Source organism: Austrofundulus limnaeus, unplaced genomic scaffold, assembly GCF_001266775.1.
Source record: "Austrofundulus limnaeus strain Quisiro unplaced genomic scaffold, Austrofundulus_limnaeus-1.0 Scaffold1041, whole genome shotgun sequence".
NCBI classification, from domain to species: domain Eukaryota; kingdom Metazoa; phylum Chordata; class Actinopteri; order Cyprinodontiformes; family Rivulidae; genus Austrofundulus; species Austrofundulus limnaeus.
The window spans coordinates 65,710-79,282 of record NW_013953443.1 but is presented as its reverse complement, the minus strand read 5'-3'; the positions used below and the strand labels follow the sequence as shown (position 1 = coordinate 79,282).

The 13,573-nt window shown below is 34.8% G+C and overlaps 1 protein-coding gene across 4 annotated transcripts in view; it reads right to left on the bottom strand.

The window, feature by feature from the left end:
* LOC106533871 (collagen alpha-1(I) chain) overlaps positions 1-13,573 on the bottom strand; it is a 21,348-nt gene that overhangs the window by 4,831 nt on the left and 2,944 nt on the right. The window contains exons 2-19 of one of the 4 annotated variants that reach the window (XM_014030327.1): positions 12,932-13,019; positions 12,607-12,666; positions 12,284-12,438; positions 10,932-11,072; positions 9,402-9,455; positions 9,238-9,291; positions 8,709-8,762; positions 8,518-8,571; positions 8,228-8,281; positions 7,515-7,568; positions 7,264-7,317; positions 7,032-7,085; positions 6,476-6,520; positions 4,080-4,133; positions 3,938-3,991; positions 3,240-3,293; positions 1,182-1,253; positions 688-723 (exon numbers count right to left, since the gene is read on the bottom strand). In XM_014030327.1, the coding sequence (XP_013885781.1) occupies positions 688-723; positions 1,182-1,253; positions 3,240-3,293; positions 3,938-3,991; positions 4,080-4,133; positions 6,476-6,520; positions 7,032-7,085; positions 7,264-7,317; positions 7,515-7,568; positions 8,228-8,281; positions 8,518-8,571; positions 8,709-8,762; positions 9,238-9,291; positions 9,402-9,455; positions 10,932-11,072; positions 12,284-12,438; positions 12,607-12,666; positions 12,932-13,019 (1,191 nt within the window). The remainder of the gene's footprint in view (positions 1-687; positions 724-1,181; positions 1,254-3,239; positions 3,294-3,937; positions 3,992-4,079; positions 4,134-6,475; positions 6,521-7,031; positions 7,086-7,263; positions 7,318-7,514; positions 7,569-8,227; positions 8,282-8,517; positions 8,572-8,708; positions 8,763-9,237; positions 9,292-9,401; positions 9,456-10,931; positions 11,073-12,283; positions 12,439-12,606; positions 12,667-12,931; positions 13,020-13,573) is intronic. The other 3 variants (XM_014030329.1, XM_014030328.1, XM_014030330.1) reach the window with 3 other exon arrangements.

Genomic DNA, 13,573 nt, shown 5'->3' with positions numbered 1-13,573 from the left:
GTCCCTGAGCTGTTGGCTTGAAGTAACTGAGCAATTTAGTTGGATAGCACATTATTAATGTCTGAAAATAAGCTGCTTAAAGTCACCATCAAACATAAACTAAATCTGTCATAATGCAGCTACTCACTAGGAACTCATCAGTGAGTAAAACTTTTTTTGTTTTACTTTTAATAATATTTCTGTATTTATTACAGATTTAGTCAGTCGTACACTTAGTTCTTATCTATGAAAATAAGCAGCTTTAAAGTCACCATCAAACATAAACTAAATCTGCCATAATGCAGCTGCTCACTAGGAACTCATCAGTGAGTAAAACTTTTTTTGTTTTACTTTTAATAATATTTCTGTATTTATTACAGATTTAGTGAGTCATACACTTATTTCTTGTCAGTGTTTAAAAGAGGATGTGTTAAAACTCTGTTTAGTCAAAGTTAAACATGAAACATCAAAGTTCATCACAAGTGGCCCTTCGAGGGCCACCATAACGCTCATGTGGCCCTCAGTGAAAATGAGTTTGACAACCCTGCATTAAATCATTAAGTGACCATAATGTAATATATTTTGATTGTATAAAATCTCTTAAGTAATATGTCCCTTTGTAAATAAAATACTTTTTATAAGTATTTTCAAAAAGGGATTACATCTTTGTTGGACGTTTCATAAGTTTTGTTAAAAAAAAATTCTCACCTTTTCCCCATCTGGTCCTGTTTCACCTTTGGACCCCTGAGTGAGAAACATGTTTTAAACTTACACTACAAATATAAACATATGTTAAAGGCTTAAAAGGTTATACATAATACATTATTATATACATATATACAGTATATACATATATGTGTGTGTTTGTTCTAAACATTTATATACCTTTCTGCAACAATGACGTATTTCTCGATGTGTAAGCTACTCATGCCATAATCACTAATGCACACCCATACCATAAGAGAGGCAGGCCTTGAACTGTGTGTTGATAACAGGCTGGATGCTCCCTATTCTTTTTAATACAAACGATGTACCGTATCATAAACAAAATTTATGCCAGTAAATCAAAACTCATCAAATATCTCCTACTTGTTGTAGTTGATATAAACAATATGGTGTATAATCTAAAAAATGACTGAATAACTGGAGTTTATTTTGTGTTGCTGATGTGTTGTATACAGTTTGAGGTTGTGTGTACTCACTATAGGACCCTGGAGGCCCTTTGGTCCTGGTTTTCCAGGGACGCCAGCATCTCCAGGTCCTCCTTGAGCTCCCTGTTGAATAAGAAAACTGAAAGGTGTAAGTGTGTGTTATTTTTATCGTTTTTAGCATTAGCTTCTTTTTTTATTTTCTGTTTTATAAACCTTTAAGATAGCAGCTGATAGTATAAAAGTTAAAAATAATACATACAGTATGCTGTAATGTGATGTTTTAGACATTTTTGACAAAAGTCAAATCATCTTTTCTTGGCTGCAGTTTAGAAGCTCAACATTATCAGACAGAAAAAAAGGTAAAATCCATTTAATGGATGGATGGATGGATGGATTCTTAAAACAAATCAACCAATTCCAAACAACCAATCTGTTTTTATTAGGATAATCAAAGTGGAAACATTTGGTTTTTGAGTATGAAGTTAGACATTGTCAGAAAAGTTGCTTTAGACCAGCCTAGAGAATTGTTGATACCGTTGGTGCCAGTTAAAACAGAAAAACAGATGCCCTGTGTGGGGATTTTTTTCTTTTTAGAAGTGGTTTGACATTTTGACCAAAACACATGAACAAAAAGAAAAAAAAACAGGAAGTGAGTCTCAGATTTAAGATCAAAAACAAGTCTGAGGAAAAAAACAAATGACAAAACAGCCTTTCTGTAAAATCCTTCAAATTTCTTGTAGCGCACCACATGCATCTGTATTAGGCCCAGTGTCATTCTTTATTATGGACCAGCCAATGGTTTTACGATAGACCCCATGTTTGAAGAGGGGGCTCCATCTAAAAAGGGGGTGTCTGGACGTACAAAAATGCTTATAACACAAAACAATTCCAACATAGGAGCTTCAGATATTTATTTTTGTTGTCGTTTAGTTCTGATGAAGGGCTATCCATCTGGCCCACCAATGAGCCCCTCACTCCACCCAACCCCCACCTAAAACAATTAATCTGTTCTGGTGAGTTCTGAGTTTTGGTGCATTGGTGCTTTGCGTATGTGCGGGGGTCATACCGCAATGAGGTATCTAGTTCTATGTAATAATGTTAAAGGTCCACCCAGTTAAAATGAACCCAGACTGGGAACTTCTCACTTCTCCTTCTATACTGAGTTTAATGCCAGTTCTCAAAATGTTACTGATCTTGCTAAAAACAAAAAAGAATTCTGATGAAATTTAAGCTACAATTTAGGAATGACCAGAAACTGACGGAAAGAAGAAAGAGAAATTCAAATAGAAATAGTGGAAATTTATGTAACTGAACATTCAGTTTTTATTTGGTTTTAGGTGAAACTCCCAGATTTTGTTTTAAAAAAAGAAACAAGCAAACAGAACTGGTTTTATTCTAGTAATGAAAACATAAAGCTAGTTAACTCATTTAAAGTTTTAAGCAAGAATGAATTGACGTTTGTCAAAAGATGTCATAGTTTCATTTCACCATTTTGTGTCTAACTTTTGAGGTGCTTTGTTGTTGCTTTGACAAAGAAATAAAAAGTATGTAAAACCACAGAAAAACTGAAAAAAGACATAAATCTGAAAAAATAAAAAAGATTTGAGCAACAGACTGACTTCAATGAAGTGGTTTCATGTTGTTTTTCTATATAGTGAAAAAAGTGGATTTTGAATGTAATTGTTTTTGCTGTTTGTTCTTGAGAAATCTAACAAGGCAAAGAAGTGCTTTTCACATTTTTTTGTATAGTTTATAGCTGTAAATGCTTTAATCTGTCCAGTTCTATCAGATTTAGCCTCCAGGATTTACCCACTCATCATATAAAGTTACCAGAGATGCAAAAGGCTTAAAGTGAATGAAAAAAAAACAAAAATCCTGAAATGGTCTGATTTCTACACAAATTCTTCTGTCACACATAAAAGGTTGACTACACAGACAAACGAGCAACTGTCAGATAATATGTGAGTAAGCCGGGGTTTTATTCAGAAGAACACATAAAGAACTTCATTGTCTGTCTACAAGGTATTCTGGTAAAAAGATATTATCTGTGTCTGTGCTTCCTTGTCATTTTCAGATCAGTCAAACCGCCTCGCTGTGGCATTCACTCACCGCTCTGCCCACTCTGCCTCGAGGTCCTCTGATGCCACGGTCACCTTTACTCCCCTGGAATTAAACGTGTATGAGGAAGTGAATGGAAAAGCATGCGTACAACCATTTATGCACTTTTTCTTTATTGGTGAAAGAATTATGGATTTTTGCTGGATTTGTGTTGTTTTTGTAAATGATACTTCCAGAAATCCTGTGTGGGACTGTTGAGTTTCAGACTTGTTAGGACTTGTATTAAAAACAATCTTGGGCTATTATCACAACCGGATACGGTGCTGCTTTTTCTGATTCATGACTTCCAACAAACACAATCATGGTTGGTGGCTCTAATCCAAATAATCTAGAGAAAGAAAACCAGATTTTAAAATTTCCCACTTAGTCATTGTTAAAACTAATCAGGAGGGATTTCCCAGAAGGAAACAGTTGTAAAGTAATATCACCTGTAATCTATATGCTTTTATGAATTAATCAGATTAATAGCTTTTTGATCAGGTTTCAGTTTGATACCGCTTTGAAGTGTTTTTCTTCTGAGTACAGCAGTAAAGCTGAGGTTAATACAATGACAGCGTTAATCATTCAAATCACAGTCATGGTTCTGTGATAAACATGGTAACAGAGCTTTTAGAACGTTACTGACATACAAGCCAAACAAAAGCAAAACAACTGAGCAAACAAAAAACAAAAACTATTAACTTACAAACCTTAACACCAAATAGTCCAGGCTCTCCTGCCAGCCCCGGGACTCCTATGGGACCCTATGGAGGCAAAGAGCAGTAAAAGATGATTTGAGAATAAAAACAGATGAGTTCAGATTAGATTTTGTCCCTGAATTTATCCACTTACATCTTCTCCAGGTTCACCATCGCTGCCTGGAAAGCCTCCTAGACCTTTAGCGCCCTGAAAGACAGAAAAATAAAGACATGAGCAAGGATAAAGCACTATACAACTATGGAAAAAAAAACAATTTACTCCAAAATATCCTACTTAATCATAATAAACAAGTCAGGTCCTGTCAAAGATCACAGGTAAAGTTTTCTCATCATCAGACCATCGTGGTCCTCATTCGGTGCTACTTTTAGCCGACTCTTACTAGGTTAAAATGCAAGTTATTTCTCAAACCAACATGGGGATTTTGTTTATTTAAAATTAGCAGCAGATTTTTTTAAATAAAATTCCAACAAACATCAATATCTTAAAAATAAAATCAAGAATCAGATCAATATGTACTGAAGCCGAGGGCAAACGTTTTCCACTGATAATTTTTACCATGGTTTTTCTCGTGATAACGACATTTTATGTCTGGTTAAGAAAAAAAAAACTATACTTTAATTCACCAGCATTTAAAAGCATTTTGTGAAAACCCTGAGGTTCATCACAGATGTGACTCAGGCTGATTTTTTTTGTTACGCTAAAATAAAATCCCTGGCCATCTCAGGTCTTATTTTGAAAGAAACTGAACCTGACATATCTTAGGTGCATGAAAGTGTGTGTCTAAAAGAAACACAACAAACAGCATATTTGATTAAAGACACTGTATACATTAAGTGTAGAATGGAAGGATGTAATGTAGTAAAAATAAAATATTTTGTAATTAAGTCCATTACTTGCTTCTAAAAATAAAATGTCCACATGATGTAGCCGTGTGAGTTAAACAGGTTATTGATGAAACTGTGCTGATAATTAACTACATGCTAACAATTCAGCTTCACCTCAACATAGCTTTGCGTTTAATTTCTGTCCAATATTTGTTTTGATTTTATCAATTTGCATTGCTGCAGTTTTAGTTTCAGTTTTTGGGAAACTACAATAAATAATCCCAGATGCTGCCAAAGCACAACAAAGCACCAGATTCTACATGGTGATAAAAAGGAAATGATTGACATTTCGTTTGAAATCTGTGCACATGCTTGTATTGCTTCAACACTGGTAATTTATTATGACTGTAAACTTTAATCCCATCAGATGTTAAAGCAACAAACACTCGGGGGGAATTTTAGAAAATGTTTCACAGCAGACAGTGTGATTAAAACACAGACAATAGCTATTATAGTTTTACTTTCAGTTTTGGATCTTTTAGTTTCTGTTTCTGTCAGCTCATTAGATTTAATTTACATTAAAGTAAAAATGCCAGAAATAATTTGAGAAAATTTGTATTCTTGATATTTACATAAATACACTCAGGGGAAGCCCTGATTTGTCATTTAGACCTGATGAAAGAAAGCCTGAAACTCAAGGAGAGAGAAATGTTGTTTCTGTCCTCATGGGGGGAATTTTGCTCTGACTCGCACATGCTTCATGTTTACTATCAAAATACTATCACCAAAACAAAAACAAAACAAGTTTTCACTGATAACACAAGATTGCAACACAGATGAAAAGAGATGCAGAGAAAAATGACCTGAGGTTTCTTCAACATGATCATGATCTCTGAAAACTGACAAATGAAAATATAACCTAAAGAGAATCTGCTGAATGATTGCTACAAATTGCGGTAATTAAGTATTGTCATTTAACATTTCTTAAAATACTTCTAATCTGGATTTGGGCTAAAAACGTGCTTCATCAGTCACACTCTCACTCACTCACTGTTTAGGGTGGCTATTGGAGCTAACATGCTGAGTTAATCAATCTACACACATCAGTTTAACCAGACTCAGTAAGTGTCAGTCATTAACCATGACTGTTTAGTTTTTGTCAGTCAAGTTTCAGTAGACTCTTTAATTTACTATAAAGTCTTACTGCTGCCACCTAGAGTCCACAGTGTTTATCACATCTTGATACGTTCATTAATTTGTCCATTTTTCCATTCAGTTTTAGTTATGTGGGTTTATGATTTACAATTAAGTCACCCATTAATTTTCCTGATTTATTTGATATAACGTTAGTAATTTGGAGATAATTTGGCGATTGCAGCCTTCCAAAGTAAAAAAAAAAAAAAGTAAATTAAAAAAGCTGAAAAATAAAGTAAAAAATAAGGTTGATATTTTGTGTACAATATTGGAAAACTGCAACAATATTAAGATTTAATCTGCTAATAGATTATTTCACAGATTACAAATGAATTTTCTATTTTAGCATTGCGAAAGTAAAACTCTCCCAAACAATGTGGACACCGTTGCACATTTCCACACCATCATCTCTGAGTCTGATGGATGTAATTTCATTTTTAATAACCTGACAGAAATATCAGCAGACAGGAAAATGAAAGTATAAAAGTTCACATATCTGTGTGTCTGTACCTTTGGTCCACTGGGTCCAACAGCTCCTGGTTGTCCTGGATAACCCTGATGGGAAAGTGACAGCAATGAACTGTGAAATATCTTTAAAACGTTAAACAAAGTGGAACATTTTAAGACTTTGAAAAGTGAGTGATATATTATAACTTGTCCGAGGAAGTTTGAACAACTATAAAAAGGTAAAAGTCACATTTATTTTTCATGTCAGTTGTCATAAACACTCAATAAAAGGAGAAAAAAAAAACAATTTTACTTACAAACGTTAATATTTTTGCTCCTCAAGTTTCAGCAATCAAACAATTCAAGCACAAAACAGACATTTTCCAAGCCTAATTTACTTTACTAGTGATTATGAATAACTTTTTGAGACTAGATAATGGTTAAAAATGGAAGTCTAGAAACTTAATCGAGCACGAGTATCAGAAAATATCAAAAATAAGCAAATAGTGTGTAGAAACACTTAAATGTTAGAAACATTTTTTGTTATTTTAGAAAAATAGAACATTTTTACAAATACTCGCTCCAGAATAAATCTGAAGTGAAAGAAGTTTAGTCTTACAGAGTAGCCTCTTTCACCAACGTCTCCTGGAAATCCCGGTGCTCCAGTTTGACCCTAAAGACAGAAAATAAAACTGAAGCTTCTCAGAGCAGAAACACAGTAACAGCCTGTAATGGTTTAGAACACAGAAAGACAAATAAAACAAGAAACATAGCATTTTATTGTGCTGAAAAGGTGAATAAACGTTCCCGTGTAACGTTGTACGCAGATATGAAAGTTGTGATCTCTTTACCTTTGGCCCATCCTTTCCTTGAAGACCCTGCTTGCCTTGGTCCCCACGAGACCCCTGAACAAATATCACGAGTTAAAAAAACAAACAAATTATTTGCTTTGCAGGGTATTTATTGCATTAAAAAATTAAATACAAATGAATTCAAAATTAAAAATCAGGTGATTAGATCATATTTATTTAATTTATTTTCCACGACTGTTAAATACTTTTGCATGTTTCCTATCTCTGCATGCATAAGATAAACCTGTTACCTTGATACCTTTACCCCCGTTTGATCCTGCAGGGCCTGGGTCACCACGAGGCCCCTGAAATAAATACAAAAAAATTAAATTAAATCTCAGTGGTTAAAAAATCATTTTAAACTCAACTATTTTGGCTTTGAAATTTTATAATAGTGAAAGTGAAAGCAAAAACTTAAAAACTGACTGATTAAAATTAAAAGGCCCAGTGAAAATAGATTTTTTTAAATAAATATAACCCACCACCTCATACACCAAACTTTTCAATAAAAACAGTATCTCATGCAATCTGTTTTGAGAGTATATATTAGGGATGACTGTCAGCTACTACCACACCAAACTGTTGCTCAGTATTTGTAAAGCTGACTGAGCCGCAGCCATCTTTTGGTGGCAGCTTCTGCTGAAAAATGAAAATGAAAGAAAATTTACAACAAGAAAATAAACCCTTGAGCCCTAACTCGGTGGTTCCACCGATTTAACCGTTCTGCTGGGTGGTAGACTCCCACATTCACCCTCAGGTGGTTAACGTCAGGAGCAGCAACAACACGACAGCTGGCGTAGAGAACTCCCGTGGTTTCCAAACACGTGACGTGCGTTCACCAGAGGATGGCAGGTGTTTTTATCTGAACTGTTTGCACGTCGTGTTTGTTCAGTAAACGACACATTTCAGATTACTTATGAGACGTTTGAACGTTCCACCACAACCAGGCTGACAGGGTCCTTACAGTCTCACCGGGAGCTCCGACTCCTCCGCGAGGGCCCTCCATACCGACGTCACCCTGTCGACAGGTGGAAACACCGGATTAATCCAACAAGACTGGTGATAAAATACGTTAAAAATGTGATCAGAGGTGTAACAACAGTGGGTTGACGTTAACGCCCCTCGCTGTCTTTGTATTTTTATAAATCTCAGTCCCAACTGAAGTGTTTTATTAAAGCATATCATTAAAAATATAAATAAATACATGACTCTTTGTATGGTTTAAAATGAGATTTAAAAAAAAAGGTCTTTTACCTTTACACCAATTTCTCCATGCTCGCCTGGTTCTCCTTGTAGTCCAGAATCTCCCTGACAAAAATAAATACATAAATAATTCAGTTATTTTTTTAACAGGCTTCACAGCTCAGGTTAAGATTTGAGATTCTATAATGAAAGCATTTTCACAATTATTATTGTAAATCCAAGTTCTGGAATGGTGAAGTTACCATCCCTCCAGAGAAACCAGAAGCTCCGTCTTCTCCTTCGGCTCCAACATCTCCCTGCAAAAAGTACCAGAAAACCTGATTCATGATCATAAACTTGAATAAGATGTGCACAATCTACATAATCTAACTTGTACAGAGTTTCAAATATCCTACATCTAACAGACATTCTAATACAAAAACGTTAAAAGGAATTATTCCTGCTATTTAAAACACGGTTCAAAATGTTTAACTCAATAAAATACTCATAATAATAATGAAGCCTAAAATAACCAAGCTAATATAAAAGTTTGTTTTTGTTCATCCATGTACTCTTTGCTTTCACTTTTACCTTGTTGTTTACACCAGCTATAATTAACTTTTAGTGTTTAATTACAGACTGTGACTTTCACTTTCTCTTAAGCTTTTTACTTTCAGTCCACAGTTACCATAATAAAGTAATGATTTGAGTGGGCAGGGAAAGTAAAACGAATCAACAGAAGCCGTCTTGCATGATGCCATCACTGCATCAGCTGCCACATGATCTACTCACCACTGGTCCAGGATCTCCTCTTCTTCCCTGAACTCCTTTGGTTCCTTTATAACCCTAGAATGCACGGCATGTTTATGAAATAAATGCTAAAGTAAATAAATACATATTCTGTTCTGATTTGCTTGCCATAATCAAACATGTAGCTGCAGAGTTTAGACTTTCACCTCTCTGCCTTGAATCCCCGGCAGACCAGTTTGACCCTGCAGACCTCTGGATCCCTGACAGACAGAGAGAATCAGATAAACTGAGTCAGATTTCTGAATTACTTGTTTTATGTAATACATGTGTTTGTAATTGTTGTTTTATCAAAACAGGTATCTCTGTTGTAAATGAGATTTGGATCTCAGTGAGACTAAATAAAGGTTAAAAAAAACCTGCAGATCGGATAACGTTTCTGTTTTCACACAAACACTGCAGTCTTGAAATGTTCTAAACACATCCTGAATTGTGAGAACCTACATTTTCTCATAAAAATGGGAATTTATTTTGAATCAGGTTTCTTAAAACAGTTTAATATGCAAATGAATCAAGTAAATAGAAAACTTGAGGGTCGGCAAAATGTGTTTTTATTACAGGTTAAAAATGATGCATTGACTTAAACACTAAACATGACACGTGATTAGAAATGCCGAATAAAAAAAACTCAACAATATTTTTGTGTTTTTTTAACTTTTTAATGTTAACTTGTTAAATTAGTCAGCCTTTATATGTTTACGTTCAGAAAGTACTAAGGAAGCAAAAGTTGAGTGGTATCAAGACCTTTTAAGACATTTTAATGCCAAGTGAAATTAAATTTAAGACCAATTTCATAATAAACACAAATGACAAAAAAATAAAAACTGGCAGAAACTCATAAACCAAAGTATTTTTGGTTGAAGTATTAAAATGTTGCTAATAGACCAGTTGTTTTTATCCATATCTAATTATAGCAGAAACATTCTTTGCAGTTGGTTTTAAACTTAATTTAATTTCAGGAAATCCTCCAACGAACCAAAATTTGGAGTTTTAGGACCCACAGTGGGGTCTTAACCCCAAATTGCTGTAGATGAAACCTTAAAGGGCATGTGACATCGATTTTTAGTAAGAAAAGTGAATGCATTTTTGGAAACAACACTAACATATTACAAAACAAATTTCACATTGCTCAGATGGACAGTTGTTGAGATATTTGCATGTGAAATAACAGGAAGTGATGTCAAAGGGGAATGTCTGCATGTGAATATTTAAAAAATAATAATTTTTACCAATTATTTTAATATTTGAGATGAATTACAATCATCCTATTTACAATGTGTTAACATTTTTAAGACTTCTGAAATATTGATTTAAGACATTTTAAGGCTAATTAAGGCCTTATTTTTGGATTGATGACTTCAATGCCTTTTAAGAGTTTTTAAGGATCTGCAGGAACCCTGAAAAAACAAACCTTTTCAATGTTTTGTTGTATTTTCTTAATTGTTAATGAGAGGGAGTCTCTCATTTAATTAGATGAAAATTGTCCTGTCAAAATATTCTCAATCAGCCTATAGTACATTTGTTTCTCAGTAAAAATATATTTTAAATTCAACACAGAAAATGACAGCACCTCAGAATGAACAGTATGTTTACACAGGAGTGTCTTTATGTGTTTATCATCATCGTTAGCAGCCTGCAGTTTAAAATAAAGAAACTAAAGCAATGTGGTGTAAAAATACCTTTGGTCCTGCAAAACCAGCAAAACCAGGCTCTCCTGGTTCACAGTCGCACTCTGTTGGTCCTTCTTCTCCAAGTGCAGCATCACCTCCAGACTCCTCTGAGGACTCCGTTTCTGGTCCTGCTGGGAACTTAAATGGGACCTGAAACAGGATGATTACAACTTTAAAACATGAAATGTTCTGCTTTTAAAGTGTGTTTATGTAAATATAGGTACATAAATGTGTTGTGTCTACTTGAAAACAGAAGTTTCTTATATGTAACTCTTTATCTGTTTATGAAACATCACATTCTGTAAAAAGAAAAAAAATTGTATAGGTCTTCTGGACGGGTTCTTCTTTAATGAAACGTTTCGTCTCTCTTCCAAGAGACTTCTTCAGTCTGAGAGTTTCAGGCAAAATTCAGGCTTTTGAGTCCTGCCTCCATGTGACTGATACTCACATCACATGGCTATAGTTCACACCTAATTAACACCTATTGTTAACAGGGGGTGGAGTGATACTGCCAATGGCAGCGCTGTAGGAGGGGGTCAACTGAAAACGGAGGCCTCCACCTCTGTTTAATGATGGACGGTCTTTCTTCACAAAAATGGCTTCTTTTACTCCTCTCTCAAACCAACGTTCCTCTCTATCAAGAATGAGAACATCCTCATCTCTGAAAGAGTGACCGCTGGCCTGTAAATGAGTGAAARCTGCAGAGTTCTGGCCATTAGAAGTAGCTCGTCTGTGTTGGGACATTCTTTTGAACAGTGGCTGCTTTGTTTCCCCGATGTATAACTGGTCGCAGTCCTCCTGGCACTTAACAGCATATACAATATTGAAATTCTGAAACTCTCAGACTGAAGAAGTCTATTGGAAGAGAGACGAAACATTTCATTAAAGAAGAACCCGTCCAGAAGACCTATAAATTTTTTTTCTTTTGATTTTTTACCTGGATTACTGAGATGCATCAGGACATCACATTCTGTATATATAAATCCTTTGAACTTATATTTCACAATAACTGTCACTCTGATTTTACCTAAAGATAACTTAGTATTTATATTATGTCTGCTGATGTTTTAACAATACCTTGATTACATTCAACCCTGTGGTTAAGTTAGAATATTATAACTATTAAAATCAGATATTTTATAAATTCATCTCGTAGGTATTTCAATGTGGTTTATTTATTTATTTTTTTTTTTTGGTGACTAGTAATAACTTAAAGACAGAACTTTCAAATAAAATACTGACATTAGAAACCACTGGAACACAATTTCAACACAAAGTTAAATTAGAAGTCACACAAATTCAAATAAACCATGTTTTATTCATTTTTCAGAAATACGCTGACACGCCATGAATTGTCCCACCTGCATGGTCTCAGTGTCTTCCTTGGCGTAGTGGGACTCAGTGACGGTCTCAAAGGGAAAGGTGTCCTCTGTGATCATGGTTACTCTGGTGGGGTCATAGTCCTCGTCCACTGCTCGCTGGTTTTCATCATAATGAGTCGGCTCAGGCTGATACTCTGAGAAAACAGCGTTCGAACAATATACAACTCAACTTAACTTTTTACTTTTGCAAATGTTGGTCCAAGTTTTCAAAATAAATATTTATCAGCTGCCAGTTTTCATTCTGGTACAGTTTACACTTGCTGCTAACCATAGTGTTAAATAGTGATAAACACCAGCCTCACCAGTTGTACCTATGTTATCGTGGTCGACTGCAGACGACTCTTCATAAACATGTTTCTCACCTGCACAGGTGAACAGATAAGAATGTCATTTTTACTGAATTTCGCAAATTAAATGACGCAAATGTAGGCGGCTGCTCTTTATATTTATATATTTATGAAAACATCTTTCATACAAGTGGTCTGACACAAAATAATTCCAAAAAAAATGTAACTTGTAATTTGGTTTCAACTTACTCTATAAAACATAGAGATTTTACATAAGATCATTCTAAAACTATCGCTACTTTAATGTTTTTTTTTAATATAATCATAAATATTCAGTGACCTGAGTGGTATCCGGAATATTCCTCCTGGCAGAGAGAGGAGATGACGCACAGCACAAACACAAGGAGCCCCGAGAGGACGAAAACCTGCTGAAAACATAAGAACAATTTAATATTTGGAGAACAAAACCCATTAAAAGAAGAACTGCAGGTAAATTAAAAATCGTTATTAGCCGGCAGTGTTTCAAAGCTGCCTGTTTAGGCCAATAACCAGCAGCCTGTTTTCTGTAGGGAAACAGGTTGTTTGCATTGCATGAACTTGTTGGGGGCTGATTTTACTTTTCATTGAAGAGTTTTGTCTGAAGCAGAATTGAAGTGGTAAAGAAGAGGGGATGGAGTTCAGTTCCCACTACGTGGTACAGCCACTTTGATCGACTTTGACAAAGTTCTTAGATGCAGGAGAGATTTTCATGCATCATCTTCCTGTATTTAACAGCTCTTCAGAAAATGCTTCATAAATGTGACCCATCACATCGAAACGAGGATTACGTCCAAAAGTGGTATATGGAGAAATAGGCAAATATAGTGTTTTGACTAAAATGTTAACAAAAATTACATTGTCAAAATATAATGAATAAATACCTTATCAATGTATCATTTGAATGAACTGTCTGAAATATAAATATAAAACAAAATTTTGAAGC